This window comes from Agelaius tricolor, unplaced genomic scaffold (genome assembly GCF_023055355.1).
Source record: "Agelaius tricolor isolate 1412-34295 unplaced genomic scaffold, bAgeTri1.0.p SCAF_7, whole genome shotgun sequence".
NCBI classification, from domain to species: Eukaryota; Metazoa; Chordata; class Aves; order Passeriformes; family Icteridae; genus Agelaius; species Agelaius tricolor.
The window spans coordinates 11,419,100-11,444,810 of NW_027269267.1; the positions used below are offsets into that span (position 1 = coordinate 11,419,100).

The 25,711-nt window shown below is 37.3% G+C and overlaps 1 protein-coding gene across 13 annotated transcripts in view; it reads left to right on the forward strand.

Moving 5' to 3' along the window:
* The window catches only part of DMD (dystrophin), a 1,148,686-nt gene that overhangs the window by 1,007,603 nt on the left and 115,372 nt on the right, over nucleotides 1-25,711 (forward strand). For all 13 annotated transcript variants that reach the window (XM_071430346.1, XM_071430344.1, XM_071430345.1 and 10 more), the window contains 2 exons: nucleotides 10,209-10,287; nucleotides 21,931-21,991. In XM_071430346.1, coding sequence (XP_071286447.1) covers nucleotides 10,209-10,287; nucleotides 21,931-21,991 — 140 coding nt within the window. The remainder of the gene's footprint in view (nucleotides 1-10,208; nucleotides 10,288-21,930; nucleotides 21,992-25,711) is intronic.

A 25,711-nucleotide genomic window follows, 5' to 3' on the forward strand; every position in this document is an offset into this window, starting at 1 on the left:
CTTTCACCTTACGACTCCTAACTTAGAATGAAAAAAATTCACACAGACTTCCTGTATCTGTTCTTTCATGGTATTAAGTATGTAACAGCACAGTCTAAGCAATTCTTCAGCTCTTATTAATAAACATTATTGGATAAAATTGAGAAGTTTACTAAGTATTTATGAAAAATGTATTTTCACTGCATTAAGGGTAGCAACATGGGTTTGGGAGTGTGAATTGAAATTATAAAAGTGAATGAAGATGCTCAACAAAAAATTAAGAAGACAAGAATGGGGAAATGGTGGAAAAAACAGGATTGAACATCAAAGTCTCTTGAATACTGATGAGATGATAGTTCCCAGAGGAATCAGAGGGCAAATGAGTAAAGGGAGCTGAAGGTGGTGAAAGAAAAATCTTTGAAATGGTAATCAGCTAAAAGTAGTGCTGAATAAAGACAATACTGACTGAAGCCTCTGTTTCTTTTAGAAGCAACCTGCATTAAATACAGGTCCACATTATGAGAATTCTTACATGCACTTATGAGCAACTATTCCCAAACCTAATGCTAGTAATGGCACAAGAAATTCACAAATCTGGGGGAAAGGAGCAATAAAACTAATATAAAGAAAGATCAATGAAAGTGAGAGAATGTAACTAGACCTATAAAAGAATAATCTTCACTGGTGATGCTGAACCAATACAGGATTATTGCACAGGCATTTGTTCTGGGGCAGATATAAAACATTCCTTGCGTGACATTCTACTTACAGCTCCCTAAGTCACCAGAGAACCATTTCCCTTGGGACAAAAACAGTGTATGTTACCTGACCTTTCAGAAACAAATGCTATTTTCAGTGCAGCATGAATTTATTATTTTTTATCAGTTTAATGAGAGGGAAAAAGAGAGAAACGGGGTAAAAAAATCAAAAGAACCATAAAATCTTGTCAAGAGAGAGTATGGTTTTAACTTAGGGATGAATTGTGAAACATTAATAAAGATCATTTTTAAATGAATTACAAAAAATAACTTATTTTAAATCTTTTGGAAATACATTTAAAGAGAATAGAAAGGAGTCAGTTCTATTTCAAAAGTATAAAATCTATAGTGATGAGAAATAACAGGCTTTTAGCAGAGAAGCAAAATAAATAAAAAAGGGGAGAGGAAAACCCTTTTTTATGTCTTTATAGTTGCATGTTAAGGAAACATAACTGTGTTATGCATAATGTTATTTTCTGTGCAAGCCCCAAAATGAAGCGAAAATGCCTGAAAAACCCCATGTATCAAACAACCCTGTTAGGGTAGGAACAGTAGATGGTTAGAGCCTAAAAGGAGTCATGTTTCAGTAACAGAATCATAATTAATGGTTTAGCCTTTTCCTAAATCCTTATGTTATTTAACATATGTAACTAGGAAAACACATAGCAGAAGGTTTTGGGTTTTTTTTGTGAATAATGCTTATCATAATTTATGATCCAAAACCCTCCAAATGCCCTGTGTTTTAATACAATTTAATAAGATTTAATATCACTGACACAGCAGAAATGTTGATATTCATGGTGCAAAAAAAAAGGACTCACTTCAGATCTATCCCTATTTTCTGATTCCGTAAGACTTCTGTTCCTCAGTTTTAATTGCAATTGTTCACTCAAGCCTTTGCTGTAGGCCACCATCATTCTTGTAGATTCCTTCAGGCTCATTCCTGCAGCTGATCCACGTGTGTCTTGGTTGTGGGGCCCAGAGATGACCACAATATACCACCTAAAGGCCACATGGATGTTGAGTAATCCTGAAGGATAGGCAAAAAGTTGCTTCAAAAGATAAAGTATGTGGGAACATTTCAAAGTGTACAGTATGAAGGTATGCAGGTACCCTGGTCTCAGAAGTCAGATTTGATCTCAGGAAGAACATATGCCATGCTGAGCTCCTCACTAGAGAGTTTTACTTACCACAGAACACATTCTCTCCCCAAGTTGCAGGCACCCAGCTCCCACTGACTTTGAAAATGTCAAACTGCATCAACGTTAGATCCATTTTAAGATCAATAACCTCCCAGAGGTTCAGGGTAGCCTATACATTCTAGTTTCTCTTTTCCCCAGCTTACAATACTGAACTAAGAGCATATATAGTTTCAGCTTTCTGCTGAAGGCAGAAGAGAAATCCCTGGATCTATAGGTCTGCACAGTCAGAGCTCTAAGGAGTTTGTTTTATGGGGACATAGAAAAGATACAGAAGAGCTTTAAGCTAGGAATGAGATGCTGGAAAAAGAGCTCTTGAGAACTTGTAACTGAGGATTAAGGTGTAGGGGGATAGAATATAAGTAAATAAAGGTGGCATAGAAAGTAATCGTACCCCCTAAAGAGTTGCAGCTGTGTTAATTGTTAAAGATTAGGAGCAGGCCTGACTTTAACAGGCTGCAGCTGTAGCCAATAAGAAGAGTGTTATAAAAGAGAGGATTGGTTGGTTGAGGGAACTGGAGTCAGTTGGCTGCTGCAAGGATAAGGAAGAGTTAATGCCTAGAGGAACTGCCTACAAGAAACATCAAGGAGGTACGAAACTCTAGCAATGTGGAACCCTTGCAATGAAATGACAGTAGAACTCTTGCACTATAATGGCAACATGAAGGAGCAGACCAGTGTAGGTGACACTGTAGTGGGTGTCTGCTGCAGGCCACCTAACCCTGCAGAACAAGGGGTTGGGGCCTTTTACAAGTAGAAACAGCATCCATGGGGGAGCAGCCTGATTATTTGCTGGAGAGACAGCACAGCAGGTTCTAAGCATTGCAGTGAGCTCCTGGGAAGCTTCCTGACATAACTGATGGAGGAGCCAGTGCAGCCAGAGGCTCTGCTGGACCTCACGCTCACAAACAAGGAGAGGCTCACTGGGGAGGTGAAAGGCAAAGGCACTCCTGGCTGCAGTGACCATGAGAGCACAGGCTGGGCTCCAGGAGAGCAGACCTGGTCCTCTTCAGGAATCTGCTTGGAAGAATCCTGCATGACAAACCCCCGCAAGTAAGAGAGGTCCAAGAAAGCTCATTGATGAGGAAGGATCACTTTCTAAAAAGTTCAAAACTGGTCTGTCCTTAACAGCAGGGAGTCCAGAAAGGGTGCCTGGAGTGCTGTGTGCATGAACAAGGAGCTCCTTGCAAAACTCAAACACATAAAAGGCACTGTGCAGAAAGAGGGAGCTTGGCCAGATAACCTTGGAGGAATATAGAAGCACTGTCCAAGAGTACAGAGATGTGGTTAGGCAAGCCACAGGCCACCTGGACTGGAATCTGCTAAGGGGTCTAAATGGGTATTTATTTGAATTTGAAGCTAATGTAAATTATAAATTGAAAACTTTTAAATTGGTGTAGTGCTGCTTTCTGAAAAAAAAGTTGCTAAATATCAATGTTTGTGAAATTAGTTTATTGGTATACTGTATAGCAAGGAATCTGGCAGAAAAAAAAATTGTTGATATTGATTAAATTGCATACAAAAAGAAATATTAAGAAAGAATTCATGTGGTTGGACAGTGAAGAATTTGAAAGCTTTGTGAAGAAATGCTCCAGAATGGAGGGAAGCACAGCAGTTTCTAGTACCTTTGAAAGGCTGAGTCCATTCTCAGCTCATACTGGTTTCATAAAATATTTTATATCTTAAGAATGTTTATGGATAGAAATGAAGAACACAGAGTGATGTGAAAGGCCTTGCAGAACCTCCACCAGCTTGTGTGATAACTGCAGTGGGAGCAGTGGGGATATCAAATGGGAGGCCTCCCTGAGAGAATACCTTTTATACAAAACAAAAGAAGTAACATTTTCGAAGAGAATTGTTTCCTGAAGATATTTGTTCTTAAGATTTCACATGGTTTACAACTGTTTTATTCTCTCCAAATCTGGATGTTTTTGTTATTTGAACTTTAAGACCTAACTTTCTTTCCTCAGTCATAGAGATACACAAAGGCCAAAGTGCACAGATTTAGGATTAGAAAACAAAAGCCTAAGAAGTGATAGCTGCTTATTCACAGTAGGCATATTAATTCAAGGAGATCATTCTTTTATTTACTGTTTTCTAAGGCTCTGTGCCCCAAGCTTTAAGATGTTTCCTGAATTTATATTACATTTTATTCTCATTTCATCTGAAAATATAAAAAAGCAGTCAAAGTACAATACATGTGTTCTACTATTTCTTATGTTTGGGGTTTTTTTTACTGAAAGGGGAATTTCATGAAGTCGCTCAGATTTCAATCTGCTGAACTGTACAGTCCCACCATGACCCAGAAATTTGAATTTAGTCTTTGTAACAGCTGTAAATGCATGCAAATAGCATTGTACTTATCTATTTTTTCTTTAATGTGAAAAATAAGCCCATTTTTATGCTCTCAAAATATTTCAGAACACTGAACTTTTCACCAGAAAACTAATTGTCCTTAGCCGATTTTTCAACTCGGTAAATGTCAAGCCTTAAACCTGAACTTCAGCAGCTGGGAACAATGGCTATCAATTGCCTTTCCCCCCTGCTGTTCCTCATTAACAGCACAAAGTGTGCTTATTTAAATCCATCCTTATCTCCTCATGGACGAGGAGCAGTGAGTGAGTGAATTCGGTAGCTATTAGGAGTACAGCAGATCAGATCTTCCTGTTTATTGATTTGTGGAGAACAGCCTCGCACTGCTTTGACAGCTCTGACTCAGTGAGAGCAAAGAAAGAAGCTTTTCAGCTCTTGGGAGGAGAATTGCTGGGCAACATTAAAGAGGGTCTTGTAGGAGCCGGTTTCCTTTGATATGCAGGCAAATTGGCTGTGCTTGGTTGGAGTCAAGGTCAGGAGGCTGGGGAAATGCTATGAATACGGTGGGAAAATTAAAGGAGTGTTATATTAATAAAGTTTTGTGTGGATGCATGCTGATTGATACAGAAAATTGCCCTTCTCTTTTTGTGAGAGCAGCTTTTGGTGAAGCAAATTTTGACCAAAAAAAAAGAAAAAAGAGGTTGTGTGTCCTTTTGCTGCTGCACTAAATATAGCTGTGTGGATGAGAATCTTCTATTCTTTTTCTTTTTCCTCAGAATCCCAGCCATTCAACAGTTGTCTTAATTCTTTGCATTTAGTACTTTTTTAAACTAGTGATCTCATTTCTGCTGCTTCATGTTAATAAGTAGTAAAAATTGCTACTTGCCCACCTTCATGTAATATTTAAATAAATTCCTTGCCGAGTTCACTGGATGTGAATTCCCTGAGAGTGCTGAGCACAGAGGCACCCAAGCAGTCACCTTGGCTCACTGCAGGATAGTTCAGCTGCAGTCAGAGCTCAGATAAGCACCCCGGGGGGAATTTCCTCCACTGAACTTGTTCAGTTGAAAATCAAAGCTATGGGCAAGGCTGTGGCAGGGTTATACCACAGCTAAACCGGGGCTTTTATGTCTCTGTAGTCTTGGTAGATCCAAGAGGACAAGGCTGATGGATTGTCAGAGAGACCATTCCTATAGCTCTTTGCTGAAGCCACTCCTCGTTTGCAGGCACAATTTCAATAATGTGATGGGTGTGCCTCCTTCCTCCAGCACATCTTGGATTATTTCGGCACCTCCAGCCATCCTGGACAGCTGCTGTTGGGTACTTTTTGAGAACATGGGAAATAGTGAGAATTAAACAGCTCGTATTTCCTTCTTGATCTAGGCCTGCTTTGCAGTGGGGACATAAACACAAAAGAACACTTTATATATCATAAATATATTCTTAGTTAAACTTCAAAAAATGAAAAAACAAGGCAAATCCCACCCCACCAGCCCCCCACCAGAATGTAGTAGTAAACCCAAGTTAAATCCATCAAATCCTTATTCTGACTGTAGTGGAGCTGTTATAAAAATGTTGTCAAGGTTGAACCCCACATTAGGTAAAGCACTTGAAACTAATTGCTAACAACTGCATGGCAGAGCTTTGCTTTTGTTATTGTCTTAATTTGTTTTTCTGAACTTGATTATAGATTCAGTTCACAGGGCTGAATCCAAGTGCTGGGAAACAGAACTTGTTTCATCAAATGTTTTCAAAGTCTTTAAAGTAGAAAGCTTTTAATTTTTTTTCCTAGCCAATTTTTTTTTAGCAGAAGCTGTTTCTGTAGCTTGTCAATATCACTTAAAATCAGTACAGGATCTTTAATATTACCATCTTCAATCTCAAGTATATTTACTGCTCTGCTGTGGTTCTTCATTTGTTACGATTGAAAGAAGATCAATGTTATATAAAACATTGGATTAAATAAATAATGGAAATGCATGTCTTTTCAAGCATGCATCCCCAGTGAAGAAAAGCAATGGTTCAAGTATCCCAATTACAGAAAGTTCTGATGTTTGCTTTTATGTAAAAATTAGATTTAAAAATATTTTTATATTAGTTCTGTTTAAATCAAATTCTCATATCATGATAAAGCAATAGCTGAATTTTTAGAAATCCATTTATTTATTTGTAAGAGTTCTTGTGGAGGAATACTGTGGAGGTTTACCTTAAAGGTACCCAAATGAAATCCACAGTCCTATCCCATGGAGATTGGACCAGATGACCACTGTGGGCCCTTCCAGTTTTACCCATTCTGTGATCCTGTGTGTTACATTCTGATAATACTACCTTTAAAGTAGCATTTTTTCAACACTACTGAAATCAGAACTTCATTAGCCCCACATATTTTTTTCTTTCCTTTAAAGCAAGGAAAATGAATGCTTGAATGGGCTTGAAAATTTTGCAGTTTTCTTCCCACACCATAAGGCTCCAGTTATTAACAACATTTTGTTCTATCTGCTCTTGGTTCAGAGCATAGCATACAAAAATACGAGAGATACTGTTTGTGCTCATTTTGGAGGAGCCTATTTCATTTGATTTGAAGGAAAAACAAGAACAATCAAAAAATCTAAAATTTGGGAATTACCTATGGCTTGTTTCTGAAAAATCAGAAACACTTTTACATGCCAGGGTGAATTTCTTTTAAGACTCATGAAGCATTTATGAAGACTTATATGGACAGAATTTCCTTCTTCAGATTGTTGATGTATAAGTCACTAAGTCAAATCCAAATCTGATTTTATTGGATTAGAGACACATTCTTCTGTAAGTTTAAGCAAGGATTGTTTCAGTGGGTATTTTTTGTACACCATTATCTGAGTTATTGTGGGTTCAAATTCTGTTATTTTACCATTTATGTGTTAGTTTTGATAAAATTAATAGAAACTGACTGCAATCTTCCTTGCTCTACCACCAAAAGTGAGTTCATCTTTTACTGTCTTTTACCTAAAAGGTAGTATGCCAATACATCAGCAAGTGATATTTCCTGGGAGCCAAGTGGAATAATGCTTTGTACTCTCAGGTGATATTTCCTGGAGAATTCTCAACATTTCTCAGTGTTTTCTTTTTCTCTGTATTGACAAAATCTACCTCTAGAAAGAAGTATTTCCTGGCTCACATCCAAAGCTGTTCAGTTGGAAAGTTAACCCTGAAGTGTGTAACGTATTTTATTTTGCTGATGTACATATAGGGCTAAAAATCTTCAGGTTAATAATTTTGTGCAGTTTAAAGGTTACCTGGGTATTTTGATGGGATTGGAATTCTCAGTTTTTGCACACTTACAGAAGTTGTATAGGCTGTGTGCTGGCAGTGGTCATGTGTACTAAAGGGTTCCCATGCTCTTTGCTGACCACTATTTGGCTGTTGAAATTTTCCTACGTGAAACGCTGCTCCCCACTGAGTGTTTGTAAAGTTCTTATTCTCTTCAGGGATTCTTCATGCCAGCAAAAACTTTTTCCATCCTGGTTGACTTAATGAAAACATGTACCAATATAAAGGAAGAGCCATATGGTTCTTTATTAACCAATATTTCCTAATGACAAAATAAGTATGTTATGAGGTAATTTTAAGACAATTCTAAAGAGCATATGCATTTTCAATACATTTTTCCAGTGGTTTTTATTTGCATGTGTTTAGGTATGTTTAAGATTATCTTTCTAGTCTTCATTGAAAAGTCATTTCTTGGTTAAAAATAATAGCACTTCAGTTAATTATTCTGTACTTAAGCTAATTCTGCTGATGAGCAGAAGCAGTCCTTTCATGGTTTTCTGTGCACTTACAGACTTCCCCAGCTTGTATCTGTGCAGTGAATTGGGTGTGAACTCAAGCTCAAAGTCAGACTCTGGTATGAAGCATTGCTTAACAGAAACATCTGTTCTTGCAATTCAGTGGGAGGCCAGAAAAGATGACATAGAAATGAGGAGAGCTTCAGGAAAAGCACCTGAAAAATGGTTTGAGGAAAGAAAGCAAATGGGCATTTTTGCTTATAGTGTTAGTTTTAAAATTGTAAGCAAATAAATCATGTCTTGGCAGTAAATTGCTATTGCTTAGTTAAAGAAGATTTTGTAGTCTAGGGGTTATCTGGCAAACACACTCAGTCATATCAAATAGCTCATTAATTCTGCCATTTTAAATTTTTCCCTTCCAAATGTATCATGCCCTGTTACTATACAATAGTTCCCTCCTACCACCAACCAAGTAATTTCCTGGAAGTTTTAAAATGTGGATTGCATTTTACTTGTGCAACCTGTTGATTTCCTTTTTATGTATATCACAATTTACTTGTGCAACCTATTTGTTTCCTTATTATGTATATCACAATTAGGCCAATTAAATACACTTACCTTCTGCTTTGTCAGTGTTGATGGAACACTTTTTTTTTTACAGGCAATATTTAAGTGAACCTGATTCCTCTCAGTTACTTTATTTATTATATTTCAAAATTATTCTATCATTACTTTCAAGTTTTTTTTCCTTGTTTTATCTAATTCCACTCTTAGGTCTAAGTTCATGTCATCCTTCTAGCACACAGGCTGTAGAGAGACTGGTAGATGGCACTCATACATACACTGGGGAATCTTATTGTAGCCACCCCCTTTTGGCCACTTGCTCAATACTCCACTGAGTTTTTCAAGGGTAAAGATAAAACCAGTCTGTAGTGGTTTTGGTTTGTTAATTTGAGATTTTACTAATTTTGAGAATTCTTTACTAATGTGTTTGTTTCCTGTGGTGAGATAGGATTAGGAGAGAAAGATAAAGTAGGTTCAAAACTTTAAAAGGGTATAAAGAAAATTTTATTAAAAGTAACTAAAAGGAAAAAAGGTAGTAAGAATCAAAATAAACTTTTCAGAATACTTTTTCTCCCCCAATTTTTTTTTCATTGATAATGTAAAGAAACAAAACCTAAAGTTTTTAGTTAGTTTATTACCGCTAAAGTAGTTTTTGTTTAGTTTACTTAGGGAGAGAACTCCCTCTTGTTAAGGTTATGGAGATTTCTCCATAGGAGGAAAAAACCAGGTTTTTGTGGGTCTTAATTTTGTCATGAATAACAGCCACCTGGGAAACTGTTATTATGAAGTGTCTTCTATCTTTTATAAGTTTTCCTATAGTTTGTTGATAGGTTATGTTAACTTATGGTGTATTGTTTTAAAGATGAGTTGTTTAAAGGTAAAAGCTCTTTTTATCTATCTGTCATGTGTCATAGTTTAACATAAGAAGAGTTCAAGGAAGTGAGACCAAGACTTTTTATGTAACTAACAGTCTATTAAACCACTGAAAAACTGGACCTAAACTAAGTCCTGAACTGTTGTCTCTGTTTTCATGCAGTACAACAACCCAACAAAACCTTAGGAACATATTCTTCAAGGGTCTGTTCTGAGGAAAGGGTTGAGGGGCTAAGGTTTGAGTGATTAAAAGAACAGGAAAATGTTTGTACCAGCTGCTCTCTTTTGGTTAACCTCATTTCAGCACTTGGTTGAAATATGGTTACCCTGCCCACATTAAATGAAATGACTTTTCATGTGCTGATTTATAATACTGTACTCTCAAAAGTACTTTAGAAGTAGTTTAGAAAAAGTATTAACAGATGGATATTCTGACTTCAATATTGACAAGCAGTAGTCATACTATTTTCAGGTACGTGATGTCAGGCCAATTTGCTGTACTTTTATTTATCAGTCTGTTCATTTCCAGCTTCTTCTAGCATCAGTTAAGATGGGGGACAACAGGAAAAAACCCTTATTTTTTTTAACTTTTTTTCCAGTGACACACTTCATCTCATCTGAAGACTCTGAAGGATAGCATTTGTTGCAGGAAACTGCTTAATTTTAAACTGAATGTTCACTAATAAAAAATGATCTGACTATAATTGCTCTTTGTTTCTTGTCTAGAAAAGAGTCATTTTTTTCTCCTCTCTTAACAGGTGGCTGTTGATGAGCGCATCAAGCAACTGCATGAAGCTCACAGGGATTTTGGTCCTACTTCCCAGCATTTTCTTACCAGTGAGTGATTTCTTATTTCCCGTTCTTCTTGTGCAGTTTGCATACACATTTAATTGATAATTTTGTAGCCATGTGCTAGTTGTTGTTATGAGTTTCTATTTTAGTCTGTATTGCAATTGTTTTCTTTTATTTTTTTAATCCCCTGGGTGCAGAGGAGTGTTGAATGAGTTCATATTGTCCAGGTCTGGGGTAAAAGGGAAACATCTGCCATTATCAAGTCTCCTTGTCCCCACTTCTGTCTCTGTGAGGCTCATCTTCATTTGGGGGCTCCCTTTAGGACTAGTAAATTAAAATTATGTTAGAAAGAGTTTTTGATTATTTTAACCAAGAAAGGATTAAAACCCCAAAAACAACACAGATTTTGTTTATCTGTTTAAAGAAATGTTCAGGTCCAAAAAGAGGCAAAACCAAGAAAAAAATTTTCTAGGATTTGATCACTTAGCAGAGCAGTGAGAGGATAAAAACTGGGGTGGGAAAGTTGGCAGAAGAATAGCAGCTGAGTAAACTTTTTACAACTCTGCATAAAATATAATTGCCAGCAAAATTCCCACTTCACCTCCACATGCATTCTTTTATCAAGGCTGTTTTGAAGTACACTGAAAGACAACTTGAAACACCTTCAAAGCTCCAAGGCAGTGACTAAAGTGAAGCTTCTTAAAGGCCATGTCTTTTCCATTGTACTTCAATTAAGGAAAGTAAACAGTAGAGCTTTATTTAAGAGATTATATCAGCAGAAGCAAGCACAGTCACAGGATAATGGTCTCCTACATGCAGAGGGACAAGCTATCCAGACATTGGAAATAGATGTTGCTATTATTGCACAGCAACGTTCACAGGGGGATAGAGGACAAACTTTTCTTCAGCTGATACTGCCTTGTAATTTTAATAGGTTAACCATTTTCCCACTGAAGATCTTAATGGGAAACTGCAAATTCTCAGCAGGATGTCCTGCAAAATCAAAGCCAAGGTTGATGTTGTGCCATATTAGACTAATGCAGGCTGATTCAATCCTGAACCTTCTTTTGTCAAATGATTATCTTATGAAGAAATAAGCCCTATTTTCATTATTTCTTTCAAACCCCCTTTTCTTTAACTGTTGATCACTGGGAATATTTTATCAGCTCAATATACATAACTGCAAATCAAACTTGCCAAGACTGAATGTGCAAGAGCTATGAATATGTGACATAAACACAATATTTAAGCACATACCTGTTTTTCCTTGTGACCCATGGTGAATTCTTGGTGGAAGAATAAATTTGTAGGGTAAATTAAGCAAGCCTGGAAGAGAATAGAGTGACCTGCACCACATTATCACACTGATCAAGGTGTCTGTGCTGGTGTTGAGTGCAGTCAGACAATTTTCCTTGGCCCATTCTGCCTTACTATTGCTAAACTAGATCAATCTAAAAGATGATCAGTGTATGATAGTCACCTCTTTTAGCCCACCCACCACCAGCGAGACATTATTGCTCTTTGTAACTAATTAGAGCCAGCAAATGGTGGACGTCATTCTGGACACTTCATTCCACTTGAAGATCGCTATAGGAAAAGGACTCAGGTGAAAATGTGTTGATTTTGGAAATAGTCCAACTATCACTTAGAAAAATGGGCATTTGTATTTGCTTATTTGCTCTTCTCTCTTAGATCTGTGTGCAAATACATAATCTTACCCATGCATACAAAAGTTAGGTATTTGAAGCTCTGAATCCTTCCCAAATCTGAAACTGCAGTCCACATACATCAGTCCCATCTTTCATCAGCATCAAATTCCAAAAAACTTCCACTGTCATGTACTATCACTATGCCTAGGGAAAATACCATGCTTTCACATGCTTTTTATGCTTTTTTACTACCTCTGCTGCATCCCTGCATGGATGGAAGCACATCTATGAGAGAGAGAGCACTGCGGGAGAGGGTGACACAGTCCTTGCCATCCAGCAATAGTGGTTTTTCTGCAGCTGTACTTTTGGGGGTCAGCAAGTCAGACATAAAGGTTGCCAAACAAAATCAGGCAGGTCAAATGAAGGTGAATGTAATGGCTTGTAAATTAGATTTCTGTGTGTGGTAGACAGAGTCCAAGTTGATCAGTCTGTGGCAACAGCAGTGAAAGGATTAATCATAGCAATTTTTATGGTTTTCTTTTATAAGCTCAAAACTCAGAGAGGATTTTTATCTAAGGAGCTGAAATACACATAAGATCAGTGCAAACTATAATCAGTAAGGAAAATAAGCAATCTATTGCTTATTGAATATCTAGTCTATTTGCCAGTAATAATCAGTTCATCCTCCCTACTGAGCATCAACTTTCCCTCTTCCATACACACTTGCCCATCTTAAGGTACAAGTAATAATATCTGTTTATATTCTTACAAGAAAAATTATCCTTTTATAGTTGATATACCTTTAAGTAGCTCTGCAAAGAGGCTGGTACTGCAGTCAAGGTTACATAAAATCAGTGACTGAATTACATTTCTCTCTTATCAGAAAGAAATAAATATGATCTGCTAATGATGGTAACTTTTTCATGTGCTTGTTATTGTTTTATACATAGAAATTATAGCATCATCTGTCTTTTTCTGCTTGGTTGAAACTGAAGCTGCATGGGGCTGTTGAAAACCTAGCACAAAAGTAATGGGGGAGTGATGCAAGGCCCTCATATTTGTCATGCCCTGTGAGGCAAGAAATCAAGTGATAGTCCCTGTTTCTAAGCACTTACAGCCTGTTCTAAGGGCTATTCATAGAGCTATTTCTGAAAGAGATTGGAAGGAAGGTGTGAGCTAGAGAGATAAGGAGTGTAAAAGCAAAAAAAAAAAAGTATTCTTATTTGTAGCATTTTTAAATTAGGGAGGTTTTCTCCATTGTCTTTTCATGCAGTTCAACATTTTCTTGCCACTCTTTCATCTTTTAAATGACCAAGCTCCAGTGTTTATCAATGCTGTGGCATGGGATAATTCAGATGTTTCCTGGTTGTAAATTAGAGAGATAGTGGCAAAGGAATGGGATCCACTTGTGTCTCTCTCCTTTACAGCTTTGGATCTGCCTCAAGTGTAAAAGACTTATCAAAACTGGCCATGACTTTTCACATGAACTTTGCCTCTCTCCAGGCCTTCTACATTTTTTAATGGGCTTCTCACCCCACTCCTTGAGTTTCTGCCTTTCAGGCTTCCCCAAACTCATTTTGCTCTGCCAGTGTCCACAGAGTCCCAGCTCCAGCTCAGTTCATGCCTTGCCAAGGTCACACAGAATTCACAATAGTTAAGATACATCTGATAAATGTATTAAATGGGAAAAAACTTGATATCATGAATTTGTGGAGTGAGTTTGTTGGTTTTGAAGGACTTGCTTAGACTTGTTTAATTACACTTGTTTAATTAGAATTCTCTAAATCAGGGTGTAAAACCACTGTAAAAATAAGATCTTTCTATTAAAAAGAAACTTGTAAATATTTAGCAAAGTAATTACAAGAAAAATCCGTGATCCTTTCATGGATGATGGTGCTTAATTTGGGAATTATATACAGTAACTGAGGTGTGAAAAAGAATATCTGCAAATTTTAAGCACAATGCCAGTTCCAAAGTTTTCAGTGACTCCTCTGGAATAATTTTACTGTTTTGACTTCATCTGTATTTTTCTCTGTGATTGTGCCTCTTACAAAAAATGAGATTCATTTCTCTTGTTGGAAGACCCACACATAACTATTGTATGTCACAATAGTTATTACTCTTTCTGAGATGCAATAAATGAGAGGTAGCATTGATGTCAGACTGTTTCTAATATCATTTGCAGTGCTATTCAGCAATCACTCACACTTCTTAACGTGCATTGCTGGTGATTGTTCATTCATGTGCATTGCTGGTGATTGCTGAAAAATAGGTGTTACATCTTTAAAAACCATGAGCAAACCTTGTAATTTACTGTCCAGCCCCAGTATGAGCCATCTTTTAGTAAGTATAGCATGTCAGTGAAGTGACTGCATGAAACCGTGCTCACCATCTAACTGGCAATTACTTAGGATTATGACTGGAAGATTCCAGTGGTTTTCAAGCTCAGACAACATGGACTTTCATCAACATGAAAAAAAAAACCTGTGTGAATACAAGGAATAGAAAGAACATTTAGGTTTGCAAGGCTGAAAGGCTGATATACCCATAGCCAAAATTTTGTGATTCATATTTCCCAGGCTATGAGCTTTTGCTGTCTGCATATGTCAGTACCAGACTGTTAAATCCTCGTACCTAAATTTGTGCTAGGACCTGGAGATACCTAACAGGAGATATACACTGTGCCTTTCAGTTTTGGACTTGTCAGTAAGAGCAGCACTTAATTCAACACAAGATGAGGCAGCCTTAGCAGCTTTCATTCAGAAACAGAAAGATGACAAATGCTGGAGCCACCAGTTTGTGTTATAAGTGATCAGAGTGCAGCTGCTGCATTTTATAGCAGATAATTGTTGCTTAAAAATAAAAAATACAGTCACAGGAGTAGGCTGTGTATCCTAGGTTCCTCCTTCTCAGGATAAGCTCAGAGCTATTCAGGTTCAGATCTGAGTCTTTTTTCTTCTTATTCTGTGCCTTTGTGTTTTCCTTCAGTTATTTAACCCACTCTCCTGAGAAACTGGAGTTGTGGCTCTGAATTTCTTTGATTTGGGAGAGAAGTCAAGTACTCACTTCTCACACCTTCTGTGTGAGTGCTCAGATTATTATGCAAAGCAAAGACTAGGGAAGCTCTTTCTTGCACAGGCAGATGTCTTTAAAAGGGCAAGTCCTCCTAATTGAGACATCCAAGTCTAAAAATGAGAGGGCTCTATGACTCTTAGGACACATTACCCATCCATTTGATAGATTATTTTGCAGTGCAAGCAACTGTATCTCTCTCTATTTGCCACTGCATACCTTATATCATATTGTCTTTCAGAGCTATATGACAAGCAAACATTGAAAAACATGTGCATTCATCCATGTCCTTTGGCAAAATGGTTTAATATGTTTAGATATCACAGGAAATGTTTTGAATAGAAAATATCACCTGGTAGTAGAATAAAGATAGAGGATAAGTGGACACAGACAAATCAGCCTAACTCTGAGAACCCTCTGAAAGCAGAGGGACTTTATTATTGTATTTAAATGTATTTATAAAAAAGGTATTCATGTATTATATACATTTAAATATAGTCTTATTAACTAGAGGAGCTTGATTGCTAGAAAACTGTTTTTCTACTTCAGTATAAATGTAAAGGAAATACATGTGCTTCTGAAAAAGGAAAAACTAGCAAAGAACTAACAAAACCAAATACACTTCACAGGTCTTGCCATTGTGATTATCATGGTGAATTTCTAGGAACACTGGGCACCAATTCAACCTCAAGACTTGTTTGAGGTGTACATCAGGTTTAAAGTTAAGAGAAAATGCCTTCAGTCCATTTCTCCCTTGCTTAGAACATCATGGCCATAGCTACAGCTTTTGATAGTCCTTGCCTTGGCCTGATTGCTAACAGTCTTTAAGAGCAGTAAAACATTGCCATATTTTGAGAGGTTATCTTTATGCTTACTTTTGGAATAAAGTTATTAGAATTAATTTTACAGTGAGCTTTCATTTTTCATTATGTATTATATTATTATTGTGTTCGGTTTAGGACATTCCTTTGTCCTCCAAATCCAGGACTAGGATACAACAGGCATATTCTATATAGGGATATCAGAATTTTTCTGTTCTGTTTTGCTATGTAAGACATGGAATATTTACCCAAGATGTATTTTCTATTTATCTAATTTAATTTGCCAAAAATCGCCACCAAATTGATTAGGCCATTTTATAACCTCATTTGATCAGCCAGTTTTAGAGACTCCATTTTTAAGAGCATAAGAATGCAACAGAAGTTAGCAATGTGGAGTACCTGTATGTGGGCCATTATGAACTCTATCTATATTTCTTTACTCTATTTCATTCAGTATTCTGCTATTAAACAATTGTATTTTTGCCATTTTACAGTCGTGTGACATTTAAGAAAATGAGCACTAGATGGATTTTATATTTCACAATACAAAGTGGCATTTGGAAACTTCTGGAACACTGTTCATGATTAAAGGTGTGCATTATTTAGGTCTTACCATATAATGTTGACCCTAAGCTGCAGATGGTATATCTGAAGCTGGCCATAAAGATTCCAGCAGGAAATGCAGGATGGAAATGCCTCTTTTAACTCTTCTAAAATGATTGTCAGAATTGGCTCTGACCACATGTTGAACTTTTTTAATGACTAAAAGTCTCTTCTTAGAGATTTTTAATCATTTAAGATGACTTCTTCTCTGGTTAGGCATGCTCTAAATGTATTTGGTAAATGTCTGCACGTGTGCTACGCTGACAGACGGCACTGACGGTGTTCCAGGGAAGTAGTGAGTGTTTGCTTGGACTTAAGAAGGGCAGAATCCAAGCTGGGCTTGGAGAATGGGCTCTTTATTTCCAAAATGCCCATGAATCCATCCCCATGTACAGCTGGGCCTTGGAGAAGAACAGGACCCAAGCTGTGCAGACCTTATGAAAGGCAGGTTTGGATTGATGTTTCTGCCTTGCAGCTTCTCAGCTGAGTGGCTGATGTATTCTGACATCAGTTTCTCAGCTACATCGAGCAATTTTAGACCTCAGTTCATCAATCTTACTAGAATAATAAAAAATTCACATAATTTAGAAATCAATCTAAATATTAGCTGAAAAAAAACCCTATCTTTTACAGGTACATAGTGACATTTATTTCAAAGGATCTCAAAGAGCTTGCAGGTTATGCAAACACTTCTATTATGTCACTGCCATGCAGATAGACATTTTGGAGGTGGCATCCTGCCAGCCTGCATCATGCACAGATTATGGTGGGGAAATAGTGCTTTAGCATGTTCTCTAAGGAGGAAAAGCATGACCTCCTTATAGTCTCTGGAGAGCAGTATTTTCTCATTTGTAATAGTGTTATCTGAAAATAATCAAAATGTAGTACTCAATGAATCTTCTTTGAAAAGTTAAGGTAGCTTACACAGATGGGAAATTCTGATTCAGAATCAGAGTCTTTTCCTGATGCAAAGATCATCTCTTTTTTTTCTCCCTGCCTGCCTTCATCTGAAGCCACCAAATCCATGCTTTGCTGCAGTGAAAATAATTGCCATCAAAGCAAATTTCATGTGAATAAATAAACAGTTTATTAACTCTATGTTCGTATTAAGGTATTAATGATGATAATGCTAGGTAAGAACAGTTTGTCACACACATCATGCAGGTAGAATTTCCAGGCTGAATTGGAGAATTACTATCATTAAATGTGAAATGTGAACATAATTCAGCACCTTGCTGAGTTACAGACATGATGGCCACCAAACAAGATAATGGGGATGTAAAAATGAGCTCACCTTTAACTACCACGATGCTAAAAGGAATATATAATAAATATATTTAATTTCTAACAAAGTGAGAAAAACTTAGTTGACAGGATATACGTAACAGCGTATGAACACTACACAATGCTTCTTTGTGGTTTCTGTCCAAAACCCCTTAGTGAAAATTAAGTCAAAAGATTTTTTTTTTTATTAGAACTGAAAAAGTACACTCATATGCTGACTATTTAAATAAGGACCACTGAGAGTAACATTTAAATGTGGACAGACCAAATTTACTCTTTGAATAGCTGAAGGAGAAATAGTTTACCATTGGTAAACATACATGTATTTTTCATTATGTTTGCATTGCTAAAGTGAAATATTTATAAGATTATTTTTTGTAGTATCAACTACTATCGTCCTGTTTAATATTTCATTCAGATCCCTGCATAGATTAAAACAGTAGTGAAGTTCAGAGAGCCAGCATGCCACCATTTCACTATACATTCTGCCAACAAGAATGTCTGCTTACCAGGAAGAGCTGTGTTCACTGGCAAAACAAGTCTCAGCTCTTAGAACACCTACAGAAAGAAATAAAACTTAAAAATTAGGTAACCATTAAAATGTATGTCAATGCAAATAAAGCGTAGAGAAATTTAAATTCACTCTTAAAATGCCCTGTATTTTGTGGTGGTATTTAATTTCAGTCACAACAGCATTGAAAGTAGTTGGGTGTATGGTAATGGGTTCTTACACTGTGCAAGCTCAAGCAATAAAACACTTTAGAATTACTCTCAGCAAACAGGAAATGTCTGCTTCTTGAGTGCTGTAGCACAAAGGGATACTACAGCATATATATATATATATAAAGTCTTTGCTAGCAGGACATTTAGGTAGACTTAACCATTTACCTGTACTACTTTTGTAATGGATAGTAAACTTGTACTGATAACCAAAGATAAGAAACAGCTAGTCTTAGTTTCTGGGCTTCTGCCAAAAATGAAATGATTATTCTCTGTGTATAGCTGTAAAAAGTACTGCACTTTTTGTCAACTCAAATTTATGCGAGGTTAGAATCACTCAGGAAACCAGAAGTGCATTATAGACAGCTTCACAGCAACCTCTTGAAGGAATACTAAATCCAATTATGCAGAATATCACAGAATTGTTTGTTATTCCTATAGCACTGAGCTCTCATGAAAGCAAAAGTATTTGTTCCTCTTCTAATGGATAAAGAACGCTATCATATGTAAGATTCTGTGATAATAAGTTATGACTGCAAAGCTCTTACCCAGATTAATTCAGAAGCAACAGATGAAATACATCTTCTGAAAAATATGCAGCATTCTATTCTGTCCTTTAGCTATTGAATTAAAAACAAATCTTAAAGTGGAACAACTGTAACTTGGTAGTATTCCCATTGGGAATATTAATGATTTCTTGGGAGAGAAATATGTAAGAAAGTCAATTTTTAGTTAATATTGAAGGGTATTTTGCTTTCAAAAATGATAATTTAGTGTAATCTGATTTGAATTATTTTTCATGTGATGCCATTGGCCATGGGTAAGAACTGTACAATTGTCAGTGAGGAAGCATTTTAGAGCTGGTTGATGGACCACAAATTAGCACACATTAGGTTAGAATTACTGAATGAAAGCATATAAAGAAATCACATAGTAACTGATAGTGTAAAATGAAACGGTGATCTCTCTCTAACTCCTTAGCTTTTGTTTCCTATTGCCATCTAGAATGGAGAATATTGAAGCAGTCATCAAAATTATATTTACAGCAGTTTTTCTTCTTAAAGTAGAAAGAATATTTAAGCATCGTGATTAAGAATTCTGTATGAACCTGAAAATTGGGTTATTTTGAGATTTTTAACATCAAAACATTACAAAATATTCTCTTTTTGATACTTTTTACATTTCTACAAATCACATAACAGATTGTATCTTTACATCCTTTGAGGCTGTGGCAGAGCACAGAAACTGAGCAGCTGCAGCTTGTGCTACCAGGAACAGCAGCTCAATGGACAGCAGCCTTGGCCTCCTCAGCTCCTCAGCCACGCAGTCCATGAACATAGAACTAAAGGGCAGTGCCTGGCAAGAAGGGTTATTTTTTCATACATTAATTAGGTGTATATTTGAGTATTTGTATTTGAAAGTGCGTATGGTTTTGTGGTCCTGTGTTTGTGGGCCACGCAACAGCCTTCAATGGCAGTGCAGTGTGCTAGTTCTCCAGGAGATCTAACACTGTAATTAAAATTCTGTTTCTTGCACATTTTGAGAGTTACTGATTCTCATGGTTCATACCTTTGAAATGTAATTCTCTTCTTTTAAGAACATGAATCTGTGTAAAGGTAAGGAATAGGAAAGCAATGACACTCAGCTACAGATGGCTGGCTGGGGGTTGAAGACAACAGCAGAACGTGCAGAGATGCTGAGGCAGAATTTTCAGAACTCCTTGGCCATCAGCAATCTGAAACAGATTTATCATATTTAGGGAGAGAGGCTTTTCACGAGGGCATGTAGTGATAGGACAAGGGGAAACAATCTTCAGATGAAGGAGGATAGGTTGAGTTTGGGTGTTAGGAAGGAATTCTTTACTGCAGGAGAGGTGAGGCAATGGAAGGTTGTCCAGAGAAGTCATGGATTCCCCATTGTGGATGGGGCACTGATTAACCTGATCTAACAGGAGGTTCCCTGCCCTTGATGGGCAAATTGAAACTATGTGATCTTTAAGGTCCCTTCCAACCCTAAGCATTTTATGATTCTCTTTCATCCAAACATATTCCTTCCTTTCCCTAGCTTCTTAGCATTGTCCAAAATTTATATGAAATTAAATTTCTCCCCAGCCTGTATCCTGGTTCCCACCTGCTCTTCCTTCTCCTCCTCAGACTGTCTATAATGGCCCCAGTTTCTCCCATGGCTGATTTGTGTCCCCTCAGTGGAATCCCTAGTCTCCCTCCAACCCTTCTTCACAATTCATGTGCAAAACTAGTGAGATTTCCCTCTACAGCCATCTTAGAAGCACATTTCATCTCCTTCCTCAAACTCTTGTCCATGCTCCAAAATGTGGGCAAGAGAGAGAAACTATACTTCATTCTACAGACTGAATTCTGTGAATCTGGTACAAAATAGATGAAATATGTATCTTTTTAATTATTATTTGTATGTATTGTGATTTTTTGATTTTGATAAAGTAGGTTGGGAGTGACATTTTTAAAGTATCTATTTTGAGTAAGAGAGGGAAAGAAAGGAGAGCCAAATGGTCAAGAAGCTAATTCCTAGTTGTCCTGGTAACAGCTGCTTTCCTTTGTGAACAGCAGGGGTCACTAAAAAGAAAGGTTATACTGGGTGAAGCCAACAGGCTGGGTTTTTTTCTCCATTAGATTACTTTTCATATGTTTTCTGTTTTAATCATTATATTAAAGAAAGAAAAATCTTGGTTCTAATTTGTTTGACATATAAAAAATTCCTAATAAAAAAATATCTCCCTGATTATGGCCTAAAATATAAATTATCTCTGCCTCTAATTAAAAAAAATATAATTCTTTTGTCAAATGAGTTTTATAGAAACCTCTTTTACAAAATATTTTCGTTGTTCTGTAAACTGATGTTGACATATAACACCATGAAATCCAAAAGTGAGCAAAGTTATTTCCTCTCTATTTGTTGTGATCACACTGTCATTTTCTCCATTATTTGCTGTTATTGGAAGACAGTATGACACAATTAGTAACGTAAGAATAAAAATGTTCACCATTTAGAGCAAGTCAGCAAGGGAATAAAAACAAAATATGATGGTCTCTCAGTGTAATTTCACTCAACATAAAATGTAAACAAGTGCATAATTCTGTTCTTAGAAGTAGACCAGACTTTGTGCTGACCACACAAGGAAGGAAATAGATGCAAACCCAGTGAAACACCTTAGCAGGAGGATTCCTACAAGAGAACACACCAGAATGATATGTTGCTTGCTCTGCTTCATATCTCTTCTGTGAGCTTAGCTTTCAAGGAGTTTTTGTATTTATCTTTGCAGCTGAATGAGTTCAATTTCTCTCAGATTAGGACAGAGGTTTCAGAACAGCAGGTTAATCCTTCCTGCCTTCACGGGCAACTGAGCAAACAGACCTGAATCAACGTGGCCGAGAGAAAAATTGTAATTCTAGAGATTAACGTTGTCTTTCCTGTTTGACCTCCACGTTTCTCTTCTAGGTATGTTTGTATGTATGAATCTATGTGTGCAGCTATTTATTTATTTATTTGTTTGTTGTTAACAGCTTCTGTCCAAGGCCCCTGGGAGAGGGCAATCTCACCAAACAAAGTGCCGTATTATATCAAGTGAGTATAAACAGTAATTCATTCCAGCTATTTTCATTTCTTATTTAAGAGGAGAGTCGGTAATTTTCTTAAATGATTGTGAACTGCTCCTATAGTGTCTAAATGGGAAGGACAAAAAGGAACAAAACCTGCAATACATCTCACAGAAGTGTGCTAGTTATCTAAAAACACAGTAGGATGCCCTGATTTGTAAGTTGTTTGGGTTTATGCTGCTATAAATCACCTGCAAATGAAGTAAAGCTTTGAGGTACCTGGATTATAATTTAAATTGTGCTGTTGCCCTCTGTGTCTGTGTATGGCAGGTTTTGCAGAACCAAACAAACCCCCGACATTCTGAATTGCAGTTGTAAATGTGATACACTAGGGGCTTTTTATCCCTATATTTTTTAAATGGTTCATAATAATGTAATTACTTAATAATTTTAATATTTTGCAATGGTTTTAAATGCACATACTCAGTACTATGAATTTCTTTAGGGACACTACGTGGTAAAGTCCATAGCTGAGGAATTACAAGGGGCAACTAGTCCCTAAAGCCTAATCTTTTTGAGTTTAGCTTCCAAATTAAGCTAGTTTACTTTAAAAGATGTGGCTGCACAACAAATTAGAAGAACATTTTTTAAAAAATCACAATTTGGACATACCTACCTGCTTCGCATGCCCTAAACAGAGCCACCACACGACAATAACAAAAAAAAAAAAAAAAGATGGTTTAATGTATTTTTTCTTCTCTTTTGAGTTCTTTACCTGTACCATGTGCTTTGAACTACTTACCCTACTTCTGAAGGAAACAGGTGATGCAATACCAGCTATAAACACTGTAGTGCAAGTAACAGACATGGGTGTTGTTTAATACACCTATTTCCATGGCTCCTCTTTATACTCCCTAAACACTTTGCAAGCTCAACCAGTGTCCCTGAAGCCATTTGGTTACAGAAGGCTCTTGCAGTGCACTTCAGTTGCAACTTTCACAACAGGGTGAACTTCCACAGCAGCCTTAGAACAAGTATTTGAGTTATGCATGAAGGAAACTCTGTGGTGCAGTTCAGAGGTTCAGTTATACCTGGCTAAGCTGGTTTACTGTTGCATTAATCTTGTAAGTTTTCTGATGTTTGCATTTGGCCATGAATTATGGAACAGTCACAAAGAAACTGGAAAGCTCTGTCAAGAAGGGAGGGGCAGTCTTCCAGAGGAGGGCTGGAAAGAAAGTCAAAGCTCTGGCATGTAAGACTCAGTTTATGGCACTAACATGAAGGTGAAGATCCTCCTTTTCTCTTTCACATGGCATGACTTGCCATTATGGGGAGGGGAGATTGGCAATTCTTGAAGTAGGCACAGAATGCCCTTTATGCTGTGCTTGGCACCTCTGCCTGTGCTACTCACACCCAGCAGCCAGAGGTAACTGGCTAAAATGTTTGATGCTGGTCTTGCTTAGTCCTTCCTACTTTTTAGTCTTCTGTTCTAGGTCATTTACAAATTCAAAGGAATGTGTTTATTTTGTTCACTTTTAAAACCATTTTAATAGCCATAAACAGTTGTAGCATTATGCTGTGGATCCTGATTTAGGATCCTGCCAACTGCTGTAGTTTGTCACAAATGAGTGATTCAGATTGCCTGAAGAATCACTGTCAGAGGTATTAACAAGTGTGGGTTTAATATGAATTTATAAAAGTGCATCTTAGTAAAGTTCAACAGCAAGGTTCACTCTATTAGTTACTACATTATACAAAGGAAAATCAAGTTCAAATCTATTTCAAATTATTTACACATTGACCAAAGAGCCCATGGGTAAAGTAGACCCTCCCAATGGGTCATGAGTTTCAGAGCAGATCCCCTTGCTCTCTAAATTCCTGATGGAGCTTAGCTGTGGCTAGGTCCAGACTTAGTCTCAGACTTGGACAATGGCATATGTCTAAAGGAATTAACTGCATGGATTTCATTAATACTTATTCAGCATGCTAGCAGCCAGTTACCAAGGATCAATAAATAAGGGGTCTCTCTGCCTTGGGTAAGGAAGGATTTCTTAGTCTCAGGTAAGCAATCTCAGTCCTTGAGAGGAGTCCCATTTCCGGGGGAGAGTCACTGCTGTGCAGTCCAAAGAATTTGAATTGGACTCATCCAAAGTTGGTTGTTTGTAGAAAAGTCTCTGCCTCAAGGAATGACCTTGAGAGTTGTCCCAGGGCAAGGGCAGGTCACTGCCCTGCAGCCTTGCTGCCCAGCGGGAAGAGCTCCCTGATGTGCCTCCCTGAGGCTGTCAGAAGTGGTTGGCTTGTAGTCAACTTTAACACAGGAGGAAGGGTATGTGTGTACCTCCTTGTACCCACAGCCCTCTTTTTTCTTTGATAAAAGACCCTTGGAAAGCCACCTGCTGTGCATGCATGACTCACACAATCCCTGTTCCAAGCTCATGTGCTTCGATGCTCTCTGGGTCACTCTGCCCCTTTGGGAGTTTCTAGAGGAGTTCTTGGCCTGGATACAGCTCAGGTCTTTACTTGCTTTGGAGCCTGTACCAAATTACTGATAGTTTGGCTAAGGGGTCAAGTACATCTGTCATACATTACTAGTTTAATTAAAGTTTTAATTTAGCCATGCCTCTTACAGAAAAACTTGCTGTCCTTGAGATGGAAAACAAAGTGGTCAAGTTTTAATGCATTTTACTGAGCTGATAGATCTATTGCCTTCTCCAGATACCCTCAGTCATTTCTCTTCCATTCATTCTCATCACTCATATTTCATATTTGCAAACAACAAAATTATTTTCTGTACCTTTTTGGCTTTTAAAATAACCATACTCTTTTTTATAGTCTTTGAGGCATTACTTTTCTATTAGTTGTTAATTCTCTAAAAGAAATTCATGAAGGCTAAGAAAATACAGGTAGCATTCTTTTCATGTTTACATAATTTTCTTTCTGTCATCAATATTAGAATATTAGTGTTAGCCCTCTTCATCAACCAGATTTGCTACACATTTTACTGGTTTTCATTTTATCTGTTTTTCCCTTGATGCTTAAATGTTTTATCTCATCACTTTTCCATTTATGATGATATTTCACTCAATCTGTAAATCAGGCAATACTCCATGCTAAGTCTTCAGCACCAATATTTATTTATGGTTAGGTATCTTCAAGACCAGTGATTTTCCTGGTTAAAATTACACTTGTATACAGCTGATTAATCTGTAGCAACTAGTTGCTTCTAAAGCTTCAATAATTCCCTCTTGAGCTTATTCACACCAGTTGGTTTTCGGTTTTGTTTTTTTTTTGGTTTGTTTCAAATTGTATTTGTCTAGGCAACATTGCCACGGACAATATAATTATCAGCAGTGTACAACCTGCTTCAGCTGTTCCTGAAGCCTGAAGCACCCTGGCATTGGGTGTTTTCTTGGCCTATTGTCAGCCTCATGGAAGCTGCCTTTCAATGGCCTTGCATCAGCTGCTGCATTTCCCTCCACCCCTTCATGTGCTTCCCTCCTTATGGAGATGACAAGCTAGACCAGAACTTCAGCCCCAGCTTTCTCTTATCCAGCAAACTGAGGAAATCTAGTTTTTGTGTTCCAGGACAGCAGAAGTATCCCAAGTGGACATAGCTGCCAGGGCACTGAGCACTCACTCAGCCCATGAGGTGCTACTGAGTTTAAAAACCCTCTGCTTTGCCTCTGAGGTAAAACATGTAAAATTGCTTGAAAACACATTCTATCCAATCCTTTTTGTTTTGATCGTT